Raw genomic sequence first — 18904 nt, 5'->3', positions numbered from 1 at the left:
AACCGGATGCTTCAACAGGAAAAATTAAGTTTGTGGATTTTTTAAATTTTTTTTAAAGCTGAATAATCAAAAACTGTTTCAAGTTGTTTATAAATCTGCAAGTTGAGATTTGAGAGCGTTCAGGACAACGCAGCTTTAACATCGTTTAGATTTTCTGGTTCTGCATTTATCTGCTTGTGTTTTCTCTCACATCTGGACTTGCAGCTGATTTAAAAACTTAACTGTCTTTTATTTATTTATTTATTTTTAATAATTAAACAGTTGCGCCATTAATTAACTTCCATACATGCAGAGTTTGACCTTCACTGATGTGCTGAACTCATCTCAACTTTCACCGTCTTCCAGTTCACGTCACTGACTGAATGAATGAACGAATGAATGAAGTCGTTTTGGTCTAAAAAAAACATTAAAAAAATAATGAAGTTTCTTAGACCCCAAAATGACGTCATCAAACGTCTTATTTCGTCCGACCAACAGTTTAAACCTCACAGATATTCAGTTTACTGTCACGTCAGATGAGTAAAAGCAGCAAATTCTCAAATTTGAGAACCTTTAATCATCAAACACTTAAACAACCTGCTGTCTCTCTCTCTGTATTTGACATTTTAGCGGTTCAGCCGTTGAATCTGCAGCAGTCTGAACACACGACGAGCCGCCAAAAACACGCAAAGTGACGCCACACAGCGAGCGACCAGCTGCGAGCGGAAAAGGAGTTTTTCTGGGTCGTTTTTCTACAAGGGAGTAAAAAAATAATCTCTCATCTGAAAACATACTATAAAGCTTATTTTACATGTTGGGAGTTAAGATGTTTCACCTGGTAAAAGCTTTTATTTCTCTACTTTTTTTTTTTTTACTGGAAAACAGACTCGTCGTTCCTGAATCATCCACTAGTGCAACAACAGGAAGTTAGAAAACAGAAAAGCTGGTTACCGACAGCAGGAGGAGAAAGTTCCTCCTCGGGGAGAATATCTTGACTTTTTGTTTGTAGGTTTTGTGTTTTAAGGTCAAAATTTAAAAACAGTTGGAGCAGAGATAAAAAGATTAAAACACCCTTGAAGGAGAACTTCTTCTTCTTCTTCTTCTTTTTTTAAGTCTCCAGAAATAAAGACCTGAACGTTGTCGGTGTTATTAAATGAAGCAGAGCGACTCTTCAGTCACCCAGAAGATCAGTGACAGAGTTTGATGGTAATATTCCTCCAGAAAAACATTTAAAAAACTCACTTTTGACCCTGAAAGTCCACATTTGTAAGAGAAATTCAGCGACCCACAAAAACAAAATACAGCACAGACATCGCTTTAAAGAAAAAACCTGAATAAATAAAGTTTTATGACATAATCCTGTAAAGCTGGAACCCAAAACAACTTCTTCTTCTTCTTCTCTCTCTCTGTGCTTCCTTATTTATTTATATATTTCAAGCTGCTGAACGTCCTGCTTCTTGTTTTCTACATGAAGAAACATCATGAACATCCAGACCTGAGAGAGTCGCTGCGTTACTGCAGCCGCCGACCGACGCGAGCGGACAACAGCGCCGCCGCCGCCGCCGCCGCCGCTGCTACCGCTGCTGCGTTCACGTCACATCAGAGTTACAGAAAAACTGTTTTTCGCAGGTGAGACTTTGAATTTGAATTTTCAGTGAAGTTATGTGAACCGGTTTGTGATCCGGCCTCAATAATCAATAAATTAACAAGATCTGGACTCTAATGATTGTTGGATTTTAGTTTTTTATGTCTGAGGATCTTTAAACATGAACTGAAAAGTCTTTAAACTGGATGTTTTATGTTAATTAATAATTTCTTTTATTGAATTCATGTTTTAAAATATTTTATTCCTTTCTATCTATCTTCTCATGTCCACATTTTAGTTTATTTCATCATATTTCTTTGGTTTTATTATCATATTTTCATCACTTTCATATCTTTTGTGCATTAATCTCAAACTGTTTTTTACTGTCAAATAAAACTCTAAAAAGATTAAAAACTCTTAACTTTGTGTTTTTTCTTTGATCATTGAAGATAAAACTAAAATTACAGACTTTAAACATGATTTTATCATCAGTTCAGTTTTACTCACATTCAGTTTTCCTGCTGAGGTCCAGACAGCCGAGTGATTACAGACCAACTGGAAGGTCCCGCCTCTATCAGGCTCAGCAGCCAATCAAAGCTGAGAGTTTTGAATTGTGTCGGGAGCAGCCAATCAGATTTCCTGACCCAGTTTGAACCCACACAAGTGTTTCCAGTTACTGTCTTATTAGTTCTCAGTGAGGCTGAAGGACGTCTGTCTAACTCTGCTGTGTTGCATCAACTGATGTTTTACAATTTATTATGTTTCATTTTTATATTTTATATTTAAGAATTTCCTCCAGATTACCCGAATGATTGATTCAACCAGTCAAACTTTTTAATTTTCATAAATTGTGTCCTAGTTGACATAATCTTTTTCTATTAATAGGAAGTAATCTTGAACCAGTGCTGGTTACTGGATGTCTGATAACTTGATCTCCTTCCTGTTTATGTCTTTTATTGTTTTTCTGTCTTTAACTGCTTCTCTGTGTCTCCTTATTTATAATAAATGTGTTTTTGCTTCTTTGATCTCGTCCATAACATGAACTTTAATCTGAGGTTTTATTAACCAGAGGAACTGAACTTTCCCAATGATGTTTTCAGTCGAGGGTGTATGTATTGTATTTTAAAGTAACATGTTGAGGATAATGGGGGGAAACTGGATTATCAACCGAGCAGACTGGTGTCGGAGGGTTTGAGATCATTTGATTCAGTTTGTTTGTGGAACTATTAAACTGTGTGAACTATTAAAGTGAAAAGATGAGATTTATAATGTGTTTAATTACCTGTATAGTTGTGTTTAATCAAATTAACACCAACAGTGGTTTCCTGGCAACACTGAGATGACTCAGTTCTGGAACTACAGTTCCCATAATGCTTTGGGGAGCATAAACAGTCTCGTTATTTTTAGCCCATATAAATGTTTACATTTTGGCAAATTAGCTCCATTAAAAGTCTGCTGAATCAGCTGTTTACAGTCTAACAGATACTGAAGAAAAGTTAAAAACAGTTCTGGAGTTATAAAAGTGTTTTTCTTGTAAACAGATTTATGGATGTTTACTTGATGCACATCAGAGATGATCAATCTAAGAATATGTGCATCATGTTTGTGTGTTTGACTGAGTTAAAACATTTGATGCATGTTGTTTCTCTCCTGCTGCATCCTGCTGTGGAGACGATTCACAGTCTTTTAATTTAATATTTATATAATATAATATATAAGAACTTCTGTCCTGGAGAGTTAATGCAGCTGATGATTTTTGATGATTATTAAAACATTTCATCCAATTTAATGATTCTTTACTAAACTGTAATTAAAAACAACAAGTTTTCATCTGAATTTTAGCTGATAAAATGCAACAGAACCAACTTAATTGCACTGAGCACAAATATGATTATTATACATTATATTGACAGTTTATTAGATAAACCTAATAAAACTAATGCAGTTTAATACAACAACCCTGCAATAAATCCAACCTTTATGGTTATAATGTTCTGTTTTAAACTGTTTTTATAGGTTTTACTTTATTTTATGCTCATTTTAGAGGCTGTTTGATTGTAGTTTGTTTTATGTAAAAGATGTTATTTAGTGTAATTTATATAAATGAGAAGGACAAAATATAAGAAACATCTCTCAGTAAAACCCAACAGAGTCCAACAGCATCACAAACTGCAGCCTCAACATCTCTAAAGATCCAATAAAAACATTTTAACCTTCATGTTGTATCAGTTTTATCTGCAGTAATTATATCTAATAAACTGTATCAATACCGGATTAATATTCTCTTGAATATTGTTTCAGATTTGACGTGAACGCAGCTTCAGTCTCTTCCTCTCTGCTCTGTATTGTTTGTGTGTGTGTGTGTGTGTGTGTGTGTGGCGCCCCCTAGTGGTGATGAGGCAGAGGGTCGTGGCTGTGGCTCCTCTGTATGTACGCCACCGCCTCCCTGTATGAGAGGGCCAGCTGGGGCCGGTCGTACATCTCGCTCAGCGTCTGGAACTTGGGGCCCCACTGAGACAGCCTGTCGTAAACGAACCCTCCTTCGTCATCCTCCTCCTCCTCCTCCTCATTGTTTTGACGGTGCGCGACGGACCCCAGTGAGCTGAGGCTTCCCGCCGACGACCCCGAGCCCTCCACGCACCACACGTGGTAGGCGTCCGACGGGAAGGCCTCGCTGTCGTTGTCCGCCTCCCAGATGATGCGCGCCACGTAGCTCTTAAAGTCCACGTGTGAGCGCGAGCCCGGCGCGGCGGCGGCGGCGTCCATGTAACCTCCCGTGTCACTCGTCTCCATGTCCCTGCTGCCGTGAGCGGCGTAGTTGGAGTAGGTTGCGTCGCCGGAGTAGCTGGCGGCGTTGGCGGCGTGCTGATGGTGGTGGTGGTGGTGGTGATGTGGGATGCTGAGGTAGGGGGCGCTGGAGCTGCAGGAGGAGCCGGATGGGTGCACCTCCTCCTGGGAGCCCGGCGAGGACTTGATGAGCGGGGCGGTGGTGCACGATGACGACTGAGACAGACTGGAGCACAGAGGACGCTTCAGCTCTGTGATGTCATAGCCGTTCTGACAGGAAGGAAGGAAACACACAAGTTAGAGGTGTTTAATCCTCAAAGGTTAAAGGTCAGTGTCAAGAACTGGTTTTGAATATGAAGGTTTGAGGCCGCAGGGCAGCTGCAGCTGGAAGGTCGAACATAACGAAGCGTTTCCTGCAGCATTTAATATAAACTGGTGAGAATGTTCTGCAGATGGCCGTTTAGTTTGGTTTCCATTTATATGTTTTTTATTAGGGACCGAGCCCAAAAGGCAGAGGACTACTGTGTTTTCATGTGTTTGTTTGTTTGTTTGTTTGTTTCTTTATTATAACGCCACTTCAGACCTAAATTTGACCCCCTAAACATGCTCAAAAACTCACCAAATTTGGCACACACATCAGGTCTAGTGAAAATGTGCTCTCTAGCGCCACCTATGTAACTAAAATGGCTGCCACGGCCCGTAGGAATGTCGTAGAGAGATCAAACCAAAACTCAATTATTCATTTCACCAAGACCTACAAATCCTATGCAGACACCCCTGACCTAAATCCAACAGGAAGTCCGCAATTAGCCTTCCAAAATAAGACTTTGCCCCAATTTTGGCCCAAGCAAACGCTATCTCCTCCGAGGGGGTTAATGGTATCGGCTTCAAACTTTAATAGATGACTTAAAACACTATGCTGAAAAAAAGTTGTTAAAAACTTTGTAATAACTCGAACGGTTTGGATTTAATAAGCCCTGAAAGTTGCAGTGCCACATCACACCTTACAATGTAAAACAATGGGGAGGCATGAACTTTGTGTCAAACAGAGGCTGCTGATGTCTAAACTATAAGTCAGACCACTTTCAAATCTGTATCAATGGATTCGCAATGAAATTTCCTACTAAAATATGATTTTTAATGTTATGAGGAGATTTCACAAGAAGCGTACTCTAAAATCCTCCTCTCCAACTGCTCCTGGTGATGTCACTCCCTCAGTGCTGTGAAACATTCCGCAATACACACTCATTATAAAACCACAGGAGGAGCAAGAAAAGACTTTAAAACTCACACTCTAATATCTCAAAAACAGTAAAAGATAAAAAAAAAAATGTAAATTCAAGATTTGTAGGTCAAAGTCTCGTGACTCATTTAAAGTTTGAATGAAGTTTGTATCTAAAACTATGTGGAAGCAGTAAATGTTCAAAAAGGTGTGGGTTCACTCACACTCTCCATTCAAATATATGAGTATTTTTCTGTGTCCAGCTGCAGTTACTTATTGTCTCTACACACCTGACAGTACACGTCAATCAAACTTTCAAAATAAAAGCACACCACACTTATAAGAAATATCCCGACCAACGCTGCTAGCAGCTTTAATTAAAACTACTGCTGCTACAACATGGACGACACACATTTCTTGTCATAACGGAGACTCTTGAGTGGCTGCTACAAGTCATGTGACAACTATTTGTTCAGTAGTAGCTAATTTGTCCCACTGTGAGGATACTTTCTCCTGGATTTGTCATAATATATGAACTTTAAACTGAGAGACATCAGGCCAGAAACGCCAGATAACTCAAGTCTAGAACAGATATCAGACAAAAAGGCAGATAAACCCCCTGAAACCCAGTAGAATCTCCTGCTTCAGAAGGTTCAAATAGGATCTAAATGTGGATTTTCTTAGTTTCCTGCAGTCTGATGTGAAAATGCAGCGTTTTGATGTCTCGAGTTGAGGTTAAATGACCCAAAAATACAAACTCATCTCCTCTTTCTTCTCATTTTTTAAGCCAGTTTCTGAGATGTTTTGGCTGCTTGACTTTAAGTTTCTCCAGCTGCTTTAATGCTGATTCACTTGCTGACTTCATCTCACGTATCATCAAGGATTTATTTGACTTCCTCCCGTCTCCAAACTCAAGATCCACTTACACATTTTCTCCTGAAAGCAATGACTTTGACCTGTGTGTGTGTGTGTGTGTGTGTGTGCGTGTATGTGTATGTACGTGTGTGTGTGTGTGCGTGCGTGCAAGTGTGTGTGTATGTGTGTGCGTGTGTATGTGCGTGTGTGCGTGCGAGTGTGGGTGTGCGTGCGTGTGTGCATGTGTGCGTGTGAGTGTGTGTGTGTGTGTGCATGCGTGTGTGTGTGCGAGTGTGTGCGTGTGTGTGTGTGTGTGTGTGTGTGTGCGTGTGCGAGTGTGTTTGGAACATTTTGTCTGTTTATCAATGAAACTTTCTACTTATTGACTCCTGACAGGAAACTGCAGGATCCTTGTTTTTAAAGTAAAGCTGTTAAACATAAAATGTACTAACTACTTTGTGTGTGTGTGTGTGTGTGTGCATGTTCATGTGTGTGTGTGTACATGTGTGTACCTGGTCCTGCTCTCCTCCTCCCTCCTCGTTGTAGTTGAGGATGTTTTCTCGGATGTCCTCCCAGCTCTCGTGTTCAGCAGGGATGTGGTAAACTCCTCGCTTCCTGAACTTGTTACGGCTGCCTTTCTGGTTCCACACCGTCACCGCCACCAGCACCGCTACACGCACACACACACACACGCACACACACACAAACACGCACACACACACACGCACACACACAGAGGAGGACAGTATAAATATGCATCTTGTGTACCATCGGGGCAGATTTCATTTCCTTCCTGTAACGTTTGCAGCTGCGGCTCATTAAAGCTGCTCTGTGGAATCATTTAATCTCAATAAATTAGCACAACGTTCATTTAGAAACATTCACATAAAAACTACAAACAGGTGAAAAACAAGCAATCAGCCTTTAACGGCCTCCACTCTCCACCAGGTGAGACTCTGAGAGGAAAACCTGCTTCCAAAATCACCTCCAACATGTTTTTCCTCTTCAGGTGAAAGCAGGAAGCGACGGGGCTGATGGGAAATGAAGTCTTAACGTGGAAAAACTATTCGTTTATCAGACGTACGCACAGAATGACTCACGTGTGACACTTCAGCAGTGATTGTTTTGTTGATTCTTGTGTTTATGTAACTGAAGTCTCTCTGCGTCACTGATGCTTCGCTGTCTGTTGATTCCTGATCGATGCTAATGGAAAACTTATTGATCGGGGCAGCACAGTGTTACACAAGTTTAGAACAAAAGGTCTTTAGAGGAGACGGTTGGTTTTACAGCGTGTGTGTGTGTGTGTGTGTGTATTTATATGAGTCTTTTTTTAAACCGTCTCTCTCTTCTTCTAACTTTGTAACTGAGTTTTAAAGTTCATTTGGCTGATAGAGTTGACTTGGAATGACTTGAATTTCTCTCCGAGTTCAAAGATAAACATTTTTTACTTGTTTAGGACTTAAAACTCAAAGTCGGGACTTCACTCAGACTTCATATCCAACGTGCAACTTTGTCAAACCTCTGAAATAAAAATAAATCCGCAGACATTCTGTCCTGCAAACACATTTCATCGTCTGTTGTCGCTTGCTTCTGTTTTTCTTCTAACTGTAAATATAAAAATATCCTCGAAAAGACATAAAAGAATAATGAATATATAGGTAAAAGACAAAACAAACCTCTACTCTTTAAAGACCTTTTCATTAATGTCTTCATCAGTGTGTAAAAGTCATTTAACATCTGGATCGAGTCTTTTTAAGCAGGTGTTTTATGACAGTCAGTCAACAACAGAAGAAGCAGGTTATCACTGCTGCACATCTTGTGTTTGTGTTTGTTTATGTCCCAGTTTGGCTCATAGACCAGACCTCCTTCATTATTCATGCTGTTTTTTGTTTAGTCTCTTCTCTTGGCGATCACCGCTCAGGATAACTACATAATTCTTCTGTTTACTAAAAATAAAGTGAAAACTGAAAATGCATCGGCGCCTGTGAGTCAGCAACCAGGGCGGCGACCACACAAGTTTCATTCGGCTGATTGTAGTTTAGTAAATAAATATTTTCCTTTACCGAAGAAGACGAGCAGACACATGCTGATGGCCAGGATGGAGCTCGGGCTGAGGGCAGCCAGTCGGTGACCTTTGACCTGCCCCAGCTCGCAGCGTTGACCCCTGAACCCCTCCTGACACCGGCACCGGTAGCTGTCTGGCGAGAGCGCCTGGCAGATGCCGCCGTTACGGCAGGAGGAGGATCCGCAGGGCGACGGCATGCAACGCTGCTGACCCGCGTCGTCTGTCACCGTCACCTGACTGCCGGGACACCTGGGAGGTGACGGAGAGACGGAGGGACGACGGGTTAATGACAAAAACTGAGAAAACAAACACAACAAGCAGAGCGTGTTGGGATTTCTGTGTGTCCTTTACTTGCACTGGTGTTTCCTCCACAGGTCGATGCAGCGCAGCGGGCTGCGGCACGGTTGGCTGCTGCAGGCGTCGCTGGAACACCCCGAGGTGACGCCACGCCTCTCCAGTACCGTCACCAAGTCCCGGCTCTGCCCGTCCAGAGGGAGGACCTGACCGTTAAAACGAACGTCCCTCAGACAGCCTGGAGGAGGGAACGTCTAGTTTAGTTTAGTCTGGTATGTTTTTATTATTACTGCTGATAAAACTAAAGGAATGATGTCAAACCTGAACGAGTTACATTTGAGACACTGTGTGTGACAGAGAGACTGATTCATCCTCCTGGATCTGTCATAACATGAAGGTTTAAACTGGGAGACACCAGGCCAGAAACTACCAGATATATAACTCATGTTCAGGACAGATAGGAGACAAAAAGGCAGATACGCCTGCTGAGTTTCCCGTATCAGAAGGTGAAAACGTTTTTCTAAATGTGGATTTTGAGACACTGAAGAAACACAAACAATTCTGTCATATATGGAAGAATCTATGGAATAGAACAACCTGCTTTTCTCTTAATTAGGGATGCACAATATCATCAGCACGTCATCAGTATCGGCCGATAAAAACTCTAAAATGAAATATCAGCATCGGCCATTTCTGCCGGTTATGAGGCCAGTTTGTTGCCTTCTCCTCCGCAGCCTGACTGTGCTTCCCTCCACGGACTGTTTCACCCTGACAAAAAAATCCAATATCATGCATCCCTACTCTTAATGTATTTGTTCCTATTATTGCCAACTTTGCATTTTCCCATCTCAGATCATCAATAAAATGCAGTCACTACTACTACTACTAATAATAACAATGATGTGTAAGATTCAGCTCAAAGCGTTTCACAAATTAAAAAAGGAAAGAAGAAGGAAAAAAAATACATTTAAAAAGAGGAAAATATTCAAAAATATTTAAGTAAAGCTGCAACAATAAGTTGATTATTTAAGTAATTAAGTAATCGTTATATTTGATGGTTCCAGCTTCTCAAATGAGATAATTTGCTGTTTTCATTCATTCATATTTTAACATTTTGGATTGTTAGTCATCACTGTGGCCTCTGAGAAATGGTGGCGGCCATTTTTGTACTATTTTTTAAACTAAAAAAAATAATCTGCAGATTAATCGATAATGAAAATAATAGTTAGTTGCAGCCCTAAATGAAATATACCATCGTCATTGTAATAATTATAATCCTGTAAGACTGAACATCAGTAAACAGTTTATAATGAGGAAACGACCAAACCAGTTCCAGACTGGAGCGTCGGACTGGATCTGAATTCTCTAAAACTGTTTGTGTTTATTGTTTCCTGCCAACTTTTCCTCCATTTTTTGTTCAAACCACAGATTTAAGTAAAACAACCACAGTTTTCTTCAGCATTTAAACAACGCTGTCTGTCAGCTCTTCTCACTTAGATACTTTCAGGTTTGTTCATTCCTTTCAGAACTGTCTTTTCTTCTTCTTTTTTTATCTTATTTTCTTTTTTTTAAAAGGTAAAACCATCACGTTGAGAATCCAGAATCTCACCATGAAAGTCGGTCTTGTCTCCGGCGTCGGGTCCGTTCCCGACCATCACGCTGGCCGGATGAACCACCATCTCCCTGTGGCTCCCCAGCCGGGCCTGGGCCTCCCGTGAGCCCCCGCCTTGCTCAAGCCGCAGGGTGAACATGTTGTCATGGCGACTGAGGCTGACCAGAACCCACTGCCCGACGTCCACCCGCTGTCCGGGGAGCCGCAGGGCGTGAGCGCCGTCGCCGAGGTTGGTACGAACGGAGAGGTGACCCTCCGTGATCTGGGGGATAAAACCGACACGTTAATGTGTTAAATGTTTCCTGTTAAATCTTCCCATAATGCATCATGATCTTGTTTCAGCCTTCGTGTTTAAAGATAAAAACTAGTGTCAGTTTTGATACATTTAAACCCAAAAATGTGTTTTTTTTTTAGACAAAAACCACATCAGACACATTATTATTCATTATTTTAAGACATATAAACAGCTGTGTATTGATAACTGTTTATATGCCTGAAGGGATCTTTTAACTCTGATAAATTGGTAGTTTAGCGACAGGTTGAAGGGTGAACTGACCTCCAGGACGATGTACTCGTTGGCCTCCCGGGACGTGACGGAGAGCAGGGTTCCCGAGGCGGCTCTGGTTCGCAGGAGCAGCTGGATGTTTGTGCGGCGAGAGCTGCCGCCTCCTCTGAGCTGGAAACGAGCGACGCTGCCCGAGTCGAAGGAGAACTCCGGGGTGGCTGAGAGGAGAGGAAGGATTTATACAAACAAACACAGGTTCACACACACGAAGACCAACTCTGATCCAAACACAAACTGAGGATGTTGGGAAGAAACGGTTGTCATGGTTTTTAAAACTGCAGGACGAGGAACTGATGTAGCTCCTCAACTTTACACTCAAACTTTCAGCTCTCACATTTCAAACAAAACCTTCCAGCAAAAAGTTATTGCAAAGATGTAAAAGACACATTAGATGAACTAAATCTAACAGAAACAGAACCATGTTCCTGCACATGCTTAGTGGCGTCTGCCTTACACAGAACTACTCTCCAGAGACTGAAAACATGTAGAGAACTTACACAGAACTACTCTCCAGACACTGAAAACATGTAGAGAACTTACACAGAACTACTCTCCAGAGACTGAAAACATGATCACTGTTATTAGTCTTTGGAGCCGTTTCTAAACAAACTAACGTGACCGAACTCTTCCTGATGAAGGAACATGTCGCCCAGTGCAGCGATGTGACTCACTGACGTGTTTTTAATAGTTTCTGGACAACAACAGATCAATAAGATATATCAGACTTTGATACACACACAATACTTGTTAGTAGATCAGTTCATTGTTGGTTTGCATCCAAACATGAGATTTGTTGACCAGCCTGATGCTTTAAGTTTGTCAAGTATTAGTTATTTAAAGGAATATCACACTGAAAATGTATCTTTTGAATAGAGCTGCAACAATTAATCAATAGTCAATCAGCCACTATTTTAATAATTGATTAATCATTTTTTTAAGCAAAATGTATTAAGTATTCTCAGTTTCCAGCTTCTCGAATGCCGGAATGTTTTGCTTTTCTTTGTTTTATATAATTTTAAACTGAATTTCTTTGTGTTTTGAACTGACAAAACAAGACATTTGAAGACGTCATTATGGACTGTAGGAAACTATTATCTCACATTTTATATACAAAGTGTTTAATCACTTAATTGAGAAAGTAATCAGCAGATTAATCGATGATGAAAATAACTGTTAGTTACTTTTGAGCATCAAATACTCCTCCAATAATCATAAAAGTTGACTTTTAATCAATGTCATATCAAGAAAAGCATCAAACTGTACATATAAAAGTCACACATGACCTCAAAACTAAAGATTTCCTCCAGAGAGAAACTGAATTTATACTTTATACTCTCTCTCTGAGGGTCTCTCACCTCTGTCACACTTGTGTCCGGTGTATCCCGGGTGGCACTCGCAGCTGAAGGAGCCCCACTCGGCGAGGCAGGAGGCGTGAACGCCGCAGGAGGGACCGGCTGCCGTCACACACACCCCGTCTGTCAGCCTGCAGCCCGGAGCGCTGTCCACGCTCTCACCTGGAGACGCCAGGTCGTACACCTGACGGACAGAGACATTTTTGATTGGCTGGGAGTAAGGCAGAGTCACGTACTGCCAAGATGGCGACGGCCCGAGCGGCTCACTTTGAGCTTCAAAACCGCTCTTCAGAGACCAACGGGTGACGTCACGGTAACTACGTCCATATTTTTATACAGTCTGTGGTCCAGACGCATTTGGTCTGCGCCTGTTGATAACGACCCTTGGAAATTGGTGATGTCAGGCCAAGTATTTAGTATATTCTCCACCAGAATTACATAAATTACATTGTGGAGAAGAAGAATATAGAAAATAATACACTGAATTAATTAAATACTAATAAGTAAAAACAGGTGGGGTTGTGAATGAAGGGGTAATGAGTGTTTTTAAAAACTCTGGAGTCCTGGGAAGCTACTTTAACTTCCAAATTACTTTTGCTGCTAACATTGTTCCTTGCGTGACCCTGAAATGCAGCAAACACAAAATAATTCATCATTTTTGAAAAGGAAGTTTTTATTGACGGTCACCTAGCAACAACATATTTAGTGCTCCCACACCAAAAAAAAAAAAAACGACCTTGCAGGCTCCATGAAGGCAGCACGAGTCCTCTCACATCATATCTGTGGTGCTGCTCGTTAGCAGCAAGAACCTGATCCTAACCGACAACAGGAAACAACCCCAAAACACAAGGGATTGTGGGTGCAAGGGGGGCAGATGCAGTTCCTGCTTCTACATTTCCTCGTCTTAAAAGCTAAAAGCTGTCTGGTGGAGTCTTTCTTTGGGAATATTTTGGGATCTTTGGGAGACGGTGAGGTTTTCGGTCAGCAGGAACCACATCAGGAAGAAGTTTCTCATTTATATTATATTTTAGATGTTGTCATGTCGGCCTGGAGCTAAGACCACCATCTGTCTGACCACCGTCTCCCCCGGTACACACACACACACACACACACACACACACACATACACACACACACACACACAGATACGATGCACACAAACAGGAGGTTGACAGGTGTCAGAGTGAATACATGCGTGCACAAACAAGCCCTAACACACACGGATACAGAAACATTAAAACTGCATTTAAAAGCAGCAGCAGCTTCACGTCTTGAGGCTGAAGAACCTTAAAGTGTCGCCGACGGCCGCTTGACGCTCCAACTGACTCCAACTTCTCTCTAGAAATACTCAGTCAATCATTGTTTTCAACGAGTCGTTCTGGTCTCAATCTGTAAATTCAGGCCCTCTAATAAGTGTGCTGGTGGTCATTTTGGAAATTATTGCTCCATTAATAAGAAGAAGACTCTTTCTTTATTTCTGGTTTTTGTTTTTTTTTCTGTTCTGTAAATGTAAATTCTAAATGAAAACTAAAGAAGTCTATTGTCGTCCAGGAAAACTAGGAGTTCAGGAGTTATTTTAGTCATAAATATTAGATAAAACATCCAATATTATAAAAACAACATTCATAATTTCCAGGACAGGATTTCTGGTTTAAAGGGAGGCTATATATTTTGCTGTCACAGTATTGGAGACATTTATAGAATAATTCTAAATGCTGAATTGTTTGGATGTTTACCATTTAGCTAAAAAGCAGTTTAGCATTTAGCTAAATTGTTAAACTACACTTTAACAGTAGCACAAGTGAGAAAAGTCAGCAATCTGACTGTTAAACAACAATATCTACCTAAAGTTTGTTAACATTAGCTAACATGAACCATGGTGAGCTACTGGTCCAGAACAAGTGAGGCTGCAGCAGCAAAACCCCTGAATGAACCAGACTGAGCAACAGTGTGTTTTATTGCTTGTGAATTAAACTTTTCATTTGTTAAGATAAAAAAAATAAACAACTTTGATGTCTGCTGTGTGGGTGTTGATTGACAGTTGGCTCACCTGCTGCTTTCCTCGGCTCCGGGACTCAAATAGGACTATTGTCGCAATATTTCACTAAGTTTAATAGTTAATTGATTACGATACCTGCCCTGTTAGCACAATTTAGCTAAAGTAGCTAAGTCAGACTGTAGGGCAAAACCCTGCACTCCTTAATTGAAAGGTCTTGGCTCCAACTCTGGACTTAAAATGGGCTCCAATGAAACCAACAGGTGATATCACATCTTGCTACGTACATCTTTATATACAGGCTGTGGTTTAAAAGTAAGATACACACACACACACACACACACACACACACACACACACACACACACACACAGCGGTGTTACCTGACTGTCCACCACCAGGTTGCGGATGCAGCCGGTGAAACTGCGGTAACGTCGGTGAGGAGACGTTTCCTTCACTCCTCCCAACTGAAGAGGCTGGAAGACGTTCAGATACCTGAGGAGGAGGAAGGACATGAGGAGAGGAAGAAGAGGAAGAGGAAGAGAGACAGGGAGAAGGAGGAGCAAAATAAATTGGGTTAGGAGGAGAACGAGGAGTAGAGGAGGATGATAAAAAAAAGTATGGGATAAGAAGACAAGGAAGTAGAAGAGGAGGAGCAGAGAAGAGAGGTGGAAGATTGAGAGCAACAAGAAACAGGAAGAGGAGGTGAAGATGTGGAAGGGATGAGGAGGAGGAGTAAGAGATGAAGAGAGGAGAGTATGAAGTTGTGATGAGGATAGTAGAGGATAAGGAAGAAGAGGAGTAGGAGGAGATGAATGAAGGATCTTTATTAAATATTTGAGGTAGAGGTTGTGTGTGGAGGTTTCGTTCCCACCTCTGGTTTCCAGGCGTCTCTCCTGAAGCTCTGCAGCCGGACTCGTCCGTCTCCTGAACGTCGCCGCCGACACCCTCCAGCTCGTTCACCGCCGTCCCGCCGCACTGATCCAGGATCAGCTGGACGGCCTGAACACACACAGACACACACACTGCTGTCAAAGACTTACTGTTACCATGAGCACTGTCCCACATCTTTACTGTACTTTGCAACAAACTTTCATACATTTCTTCTTTAATGTCTTAATGTTCTTTTATCCGATCAGACATCAGCACAGTTTATTAACACCAGTAATGAAGTTGTCAGTATTTGCCTTTGTTTTAGCTCAACACCAAAATAAAAACATTCAAATTTGGAGTAAAAAATAAAGTAACTAAAGTAAATTTATCAGCATCCACGTGTGCTTAAAAGCTTTTCTGTATTTCTGTATTGTAACTTATTGAAAACCACAGTCTGAAAGAAATCAACAGATAAACAAGTCAATCAATTATCCATCAATCCATCCTACCTTCCCGTCGCTGATGATGTCGAGGCGATGCCAGCGCCGGTCAGTGACGGTGGATTTGGGTGGGAGCTGCAGGGTCAGCGTTCCTGATCCGTGGTTGATACTCAGAGCTGGAACGCCGTTCCTCAACTCTGGATGGGATTAAATGAGATTGTTAGTTTTCTGTTTTCCTCCCTGCAGTGAAGCCACAACTTCTCATCAACCCAAAAAAAGGTTTAAACGCTTCCATGATTGGACAATATTCTTCTTCTGAACTCAGAGTCTCCACCGTACAGCAAATGGGGTTAGGGCTAGGGTGAAGGTTAGGATTGGGATTAGGGTTAGGGTTAGGGTTTAGGGTTAGGGTTAGGGGTTAGGGGTTAGGGTTAGGGTTTAGGGTTAGGGTTAGGGGTTAGGGGTTAGGGTTTAGGGTTAGGGATTAGGGTTAGGGGTTAGGGTTAGGGTTAGGGTTAGGGTTAGGGGTTAGGGTTTAGGGTTAGGGATTAGGGTTAGGGGTTAGGGTTGGGGATTAGGGTTAGGGATTAGGGTTGGGGTTGGGGTTAGGGTTTAGGGTTAGGGGTTAGGGTTAGGGTTAGGGTTAGGGTTAGGGTTAGGGTTAGGGGTTAGGGTTTGGGATTAGGGTTAGGGGTTAGGTATAGGGATTAGGGTTAGGGGTTAGGGTTAGGGTTAGGGGTTAGGGTTAGGGTTAGGGTTGATGCACTTGTGATATTTGGATTTAGCTGACAGTAGTGATATATTTACACTGAGTGGTTGTCAAATGACCAAACCTCCAACCTGACATCACTTCTCTATTGCTGTGTAAGCTGCTGAATCCCATCAACAACCACAGGAATCCACTCAGTCAATGCTATGTGTGTGTGTGTGTGTGTGTGTGTGTGTGTGTGTGTGTGTGTGTGTACGTAGGTGTACATATCGGATGTGTGTGTTTGTGTGAGTGTGACCCAATCAACCTCACAGCCTCGTTATCCAACATGTAAGTGAAAAATGCTTCACAGTGATCGATGCTGCTGCCATCTTTGATTTTCTCTCCTCCCCGGGACCCACACACAACCAGCGCGGGTTCAATAATTACATAACTTTAATGCCACAACATTATGCAAGAAGCATTTTAAAGGCCATCTGAAGGCTAATCCATTAACACCACATCAGGACCACCGGGAGCTGACATTAGAGTTTATGAAGCTCTTTGTCCGCTGAGAAACTGTCGTCACGGCGGCGGATTGATTCGCTCTTTGTGTTTGTTGTTGAAAAAGGACGAGAGGCGGCGCACGTTCTCACCAGCACTGTGAGATTAGCATGTTTGTTAGAAGTAAAAGCAGCAAAAAGGGTGCCGCTGTTTCAAAAGTTTTCACTAATCTCACAGCAGCAGCGGCGGAGCCACACCCTCCCACAAGAAAAGCATCATATGGTTGTTCAGAGATGAAGAAAACTACAGGAAAAGCCTCATCAGATGGTCGAACCCCAACTTACACTGGTATATGTCATAAATGTATCACTCTTATGTGATTAAATCATTTTTATCTACTAGCAGCAGGTCTGAAGATGGTGATGTTGGCCAGTTTATTGGTCAGCCTGGTCCAGCGCTTTAAGTATACAACTTATATTTTACTACACGCCAGTTTTTTAATTTAAATTTGTTTTCTTGCGAATTGAAACTAAAGATAACTAAAACTTGAATGAACCTTAAACCAGAGTCTTTGAGACGTCAACAAATAAGTCGGTCTATCAAGCCTTCTCAATTAATGAGTTTCTGTAGTGGTTTTTTAATTTATGTATATTTATATGTATAATTTATGATATATTTTTTATGATGGAATTTTTTAATGATGTATTATTTTTTTATTTTGTATTACTTTTTAATATTTTTTTTTATCGATTCATATTGTTGTATTATGCATCTTTCTGCTCTCTATATACACAGCACTTTATAAAGCCTTTTATCTTTACTATTACTAGTTATTATTATTGTTATTATCCTAATCAAAGTGTTTCTAATGTATGTCATATCTAATAGGCACATTTTTGGATTAACAAACAACCCAAGTACCACACCATAGTTGCACCTTTCTAGTTAATGGACCAAATATGGTGTCACCCATGTCCCTTCTTGGACAACGATTGGCCTGAAGCCACATGACCATATATCCAACCCATCTTTGTAGATGTCTCATTGGCTGATATGTGTCTTTTTTCATACCCAACTTACTTTATTTAAATAAAGTAAGTATGAACTGTTGCGCACAGGTTAACAAGTATATTACAGTCATTTTAAACATCTTTTCAGCAGCTACGATAATTCATAAAATAAATAAATTATACTCTTACCTATTTTACAAAGATGAGAAGGATCTCTTTTAATAACTACAAGCAGGAATTAGCAGATATGTAAGTGCTTTGTGCATCAGAATATTTTCACGGATAAAATAAGATATAATGGAGAGGAGGGAAAACTATTGAGCTACTCATTTATATGTATAAACAGACTAATTCATTTTTAATGAAAGGCTTCTCTCATCTAAATTTAGGGTTTTTTCTATTTTATTCTGGTGTATGCAGCTGCAACTGAAAGTGTGCATTAGGTTATGGGGATGTTGCACATATCTCCGTTATATTTATTAATTATTAATTAAAAAAAATGATTAATGACAGTTTGGCAGCGCTCCAATAGGCACAATATGTTCAGTGTAGCTTTTTTTCCAATATTCATGGATCATCAAGTCGAATCTCTTCAGCTTTTTGCCTTCAAGTCTCAAGTAAGTCAATCAATCAAGCAGAACCCAGCTCTTGGTGGGTGGCCATCTGCTTTGACCAGTTGGGTTGAGAGAAAGAAAGAGGGGGGTTAGGGTTAGAGGGGGGGGGGGGCAACTCCAGGAGTGATGTCCAAATTAGGAAATATGCGTCATCTAGCAGGTGGATGTGACTCCTCTCGTTGAGACCTGCTGATAGACGTCACAGCGGAGCAGAGGAGAGACACTGAGATAGTGATGTAACCGACCTGTGCGCTGGTATTTAACATGTTTTTCTTCCTGAAAACAAATAATTTTTAAAATATTTGTATGAAACAAATATTCATAAAAAACCCACTATTTGTGCTTTGCCGGATAACGTATTTGTATTCGGGCACAGGCCTAGTTTTTTGGTCAGTTTGTTCAACAGTTTGGCTCCAGAACAAGATATATCTACAATAACATGCCAGATTTTCATTAAATTTGG

The 18904-nt window shown here is 41.0% G+C and overlaps 1 protein-coding gene and 1 long non-coding RNA gene across 2 annotated transcripts in view; one reads left to right on the top strand and one right to left on the bottom strand.

Moving 5' to 3' along the window:
* Nucleotides 1-2258: 2258 nt before the first annotated feature.
* Nucleotides 2259-2907, top strand: LOC137190781 (uncharacterized). The gene is made up of 3 exons (XR_010930286.1): nt 2259-2324; nt 2364-2571; nt 2636-2907. It is a non-coding gene; the product is annotated as an uncharacterized lncRNA (long non-coding RNA).
* Nucleotides 2908-3856: 949 nt separating this feature from the next.
* Nucleotides 3857-18904, bottom strand: part of si:dkey-22o22.2 (neural-cadherin) — a 156992-nt gene continuing 141944 nt past the window's right edge. Inside the window, exons 25-34 of the mRNA XM_067600397.1 lie at nt 15695-15822; nt 15187-15314; nt 14696-14807; nt 12320-12500; nt 10956-11122; nt 10397-10661; nt 8845-9025; nt 8492-8742; nt 6941-7098; nt 3857-4621 (exon numbers count right to left, since the gene is read on the bottom strand). Coding sequence (XP_067456498.1) covers nt 3950-4621; nt 6941-7098; nt 8492-8742; nt 8845-9025; nt 10397-10661; nt 10956-11122; nt 12320-12500; nt 14696-14807; nt 15187-15314; nt 15695-15822 — 2243 coding nt within the window. The 3' untranslated portion in view covers nt 3857-3949. The remainder of the gene's footprint in view (nt 4622-6940; nt 7099-8491; nt 8743-8844; nt 9026-10396; nt 10662-10955; nt 11123-12319; nt 12501-14695; nt 14808-15186; nt 15315-15694; nt 15823-18904) is intronic.

The sequence above is a fragment of the Thunnus thynnus genome, chromosome 10 (assembly GCF_963924715.1).
Source record: "Thunnus thynnus chromosome 10, fThuThy2.1, whole genome shotgun sequence".
Lineage (NCBI taxonomy): Eukaryota > Metazoa > Chordata > Actinopteri > Scombriformes > Scombridae > Thunnus > Thunnus thynnus.
This window is presented reverse-complemented; position numbering and strand designations above follow the sequence as displayed.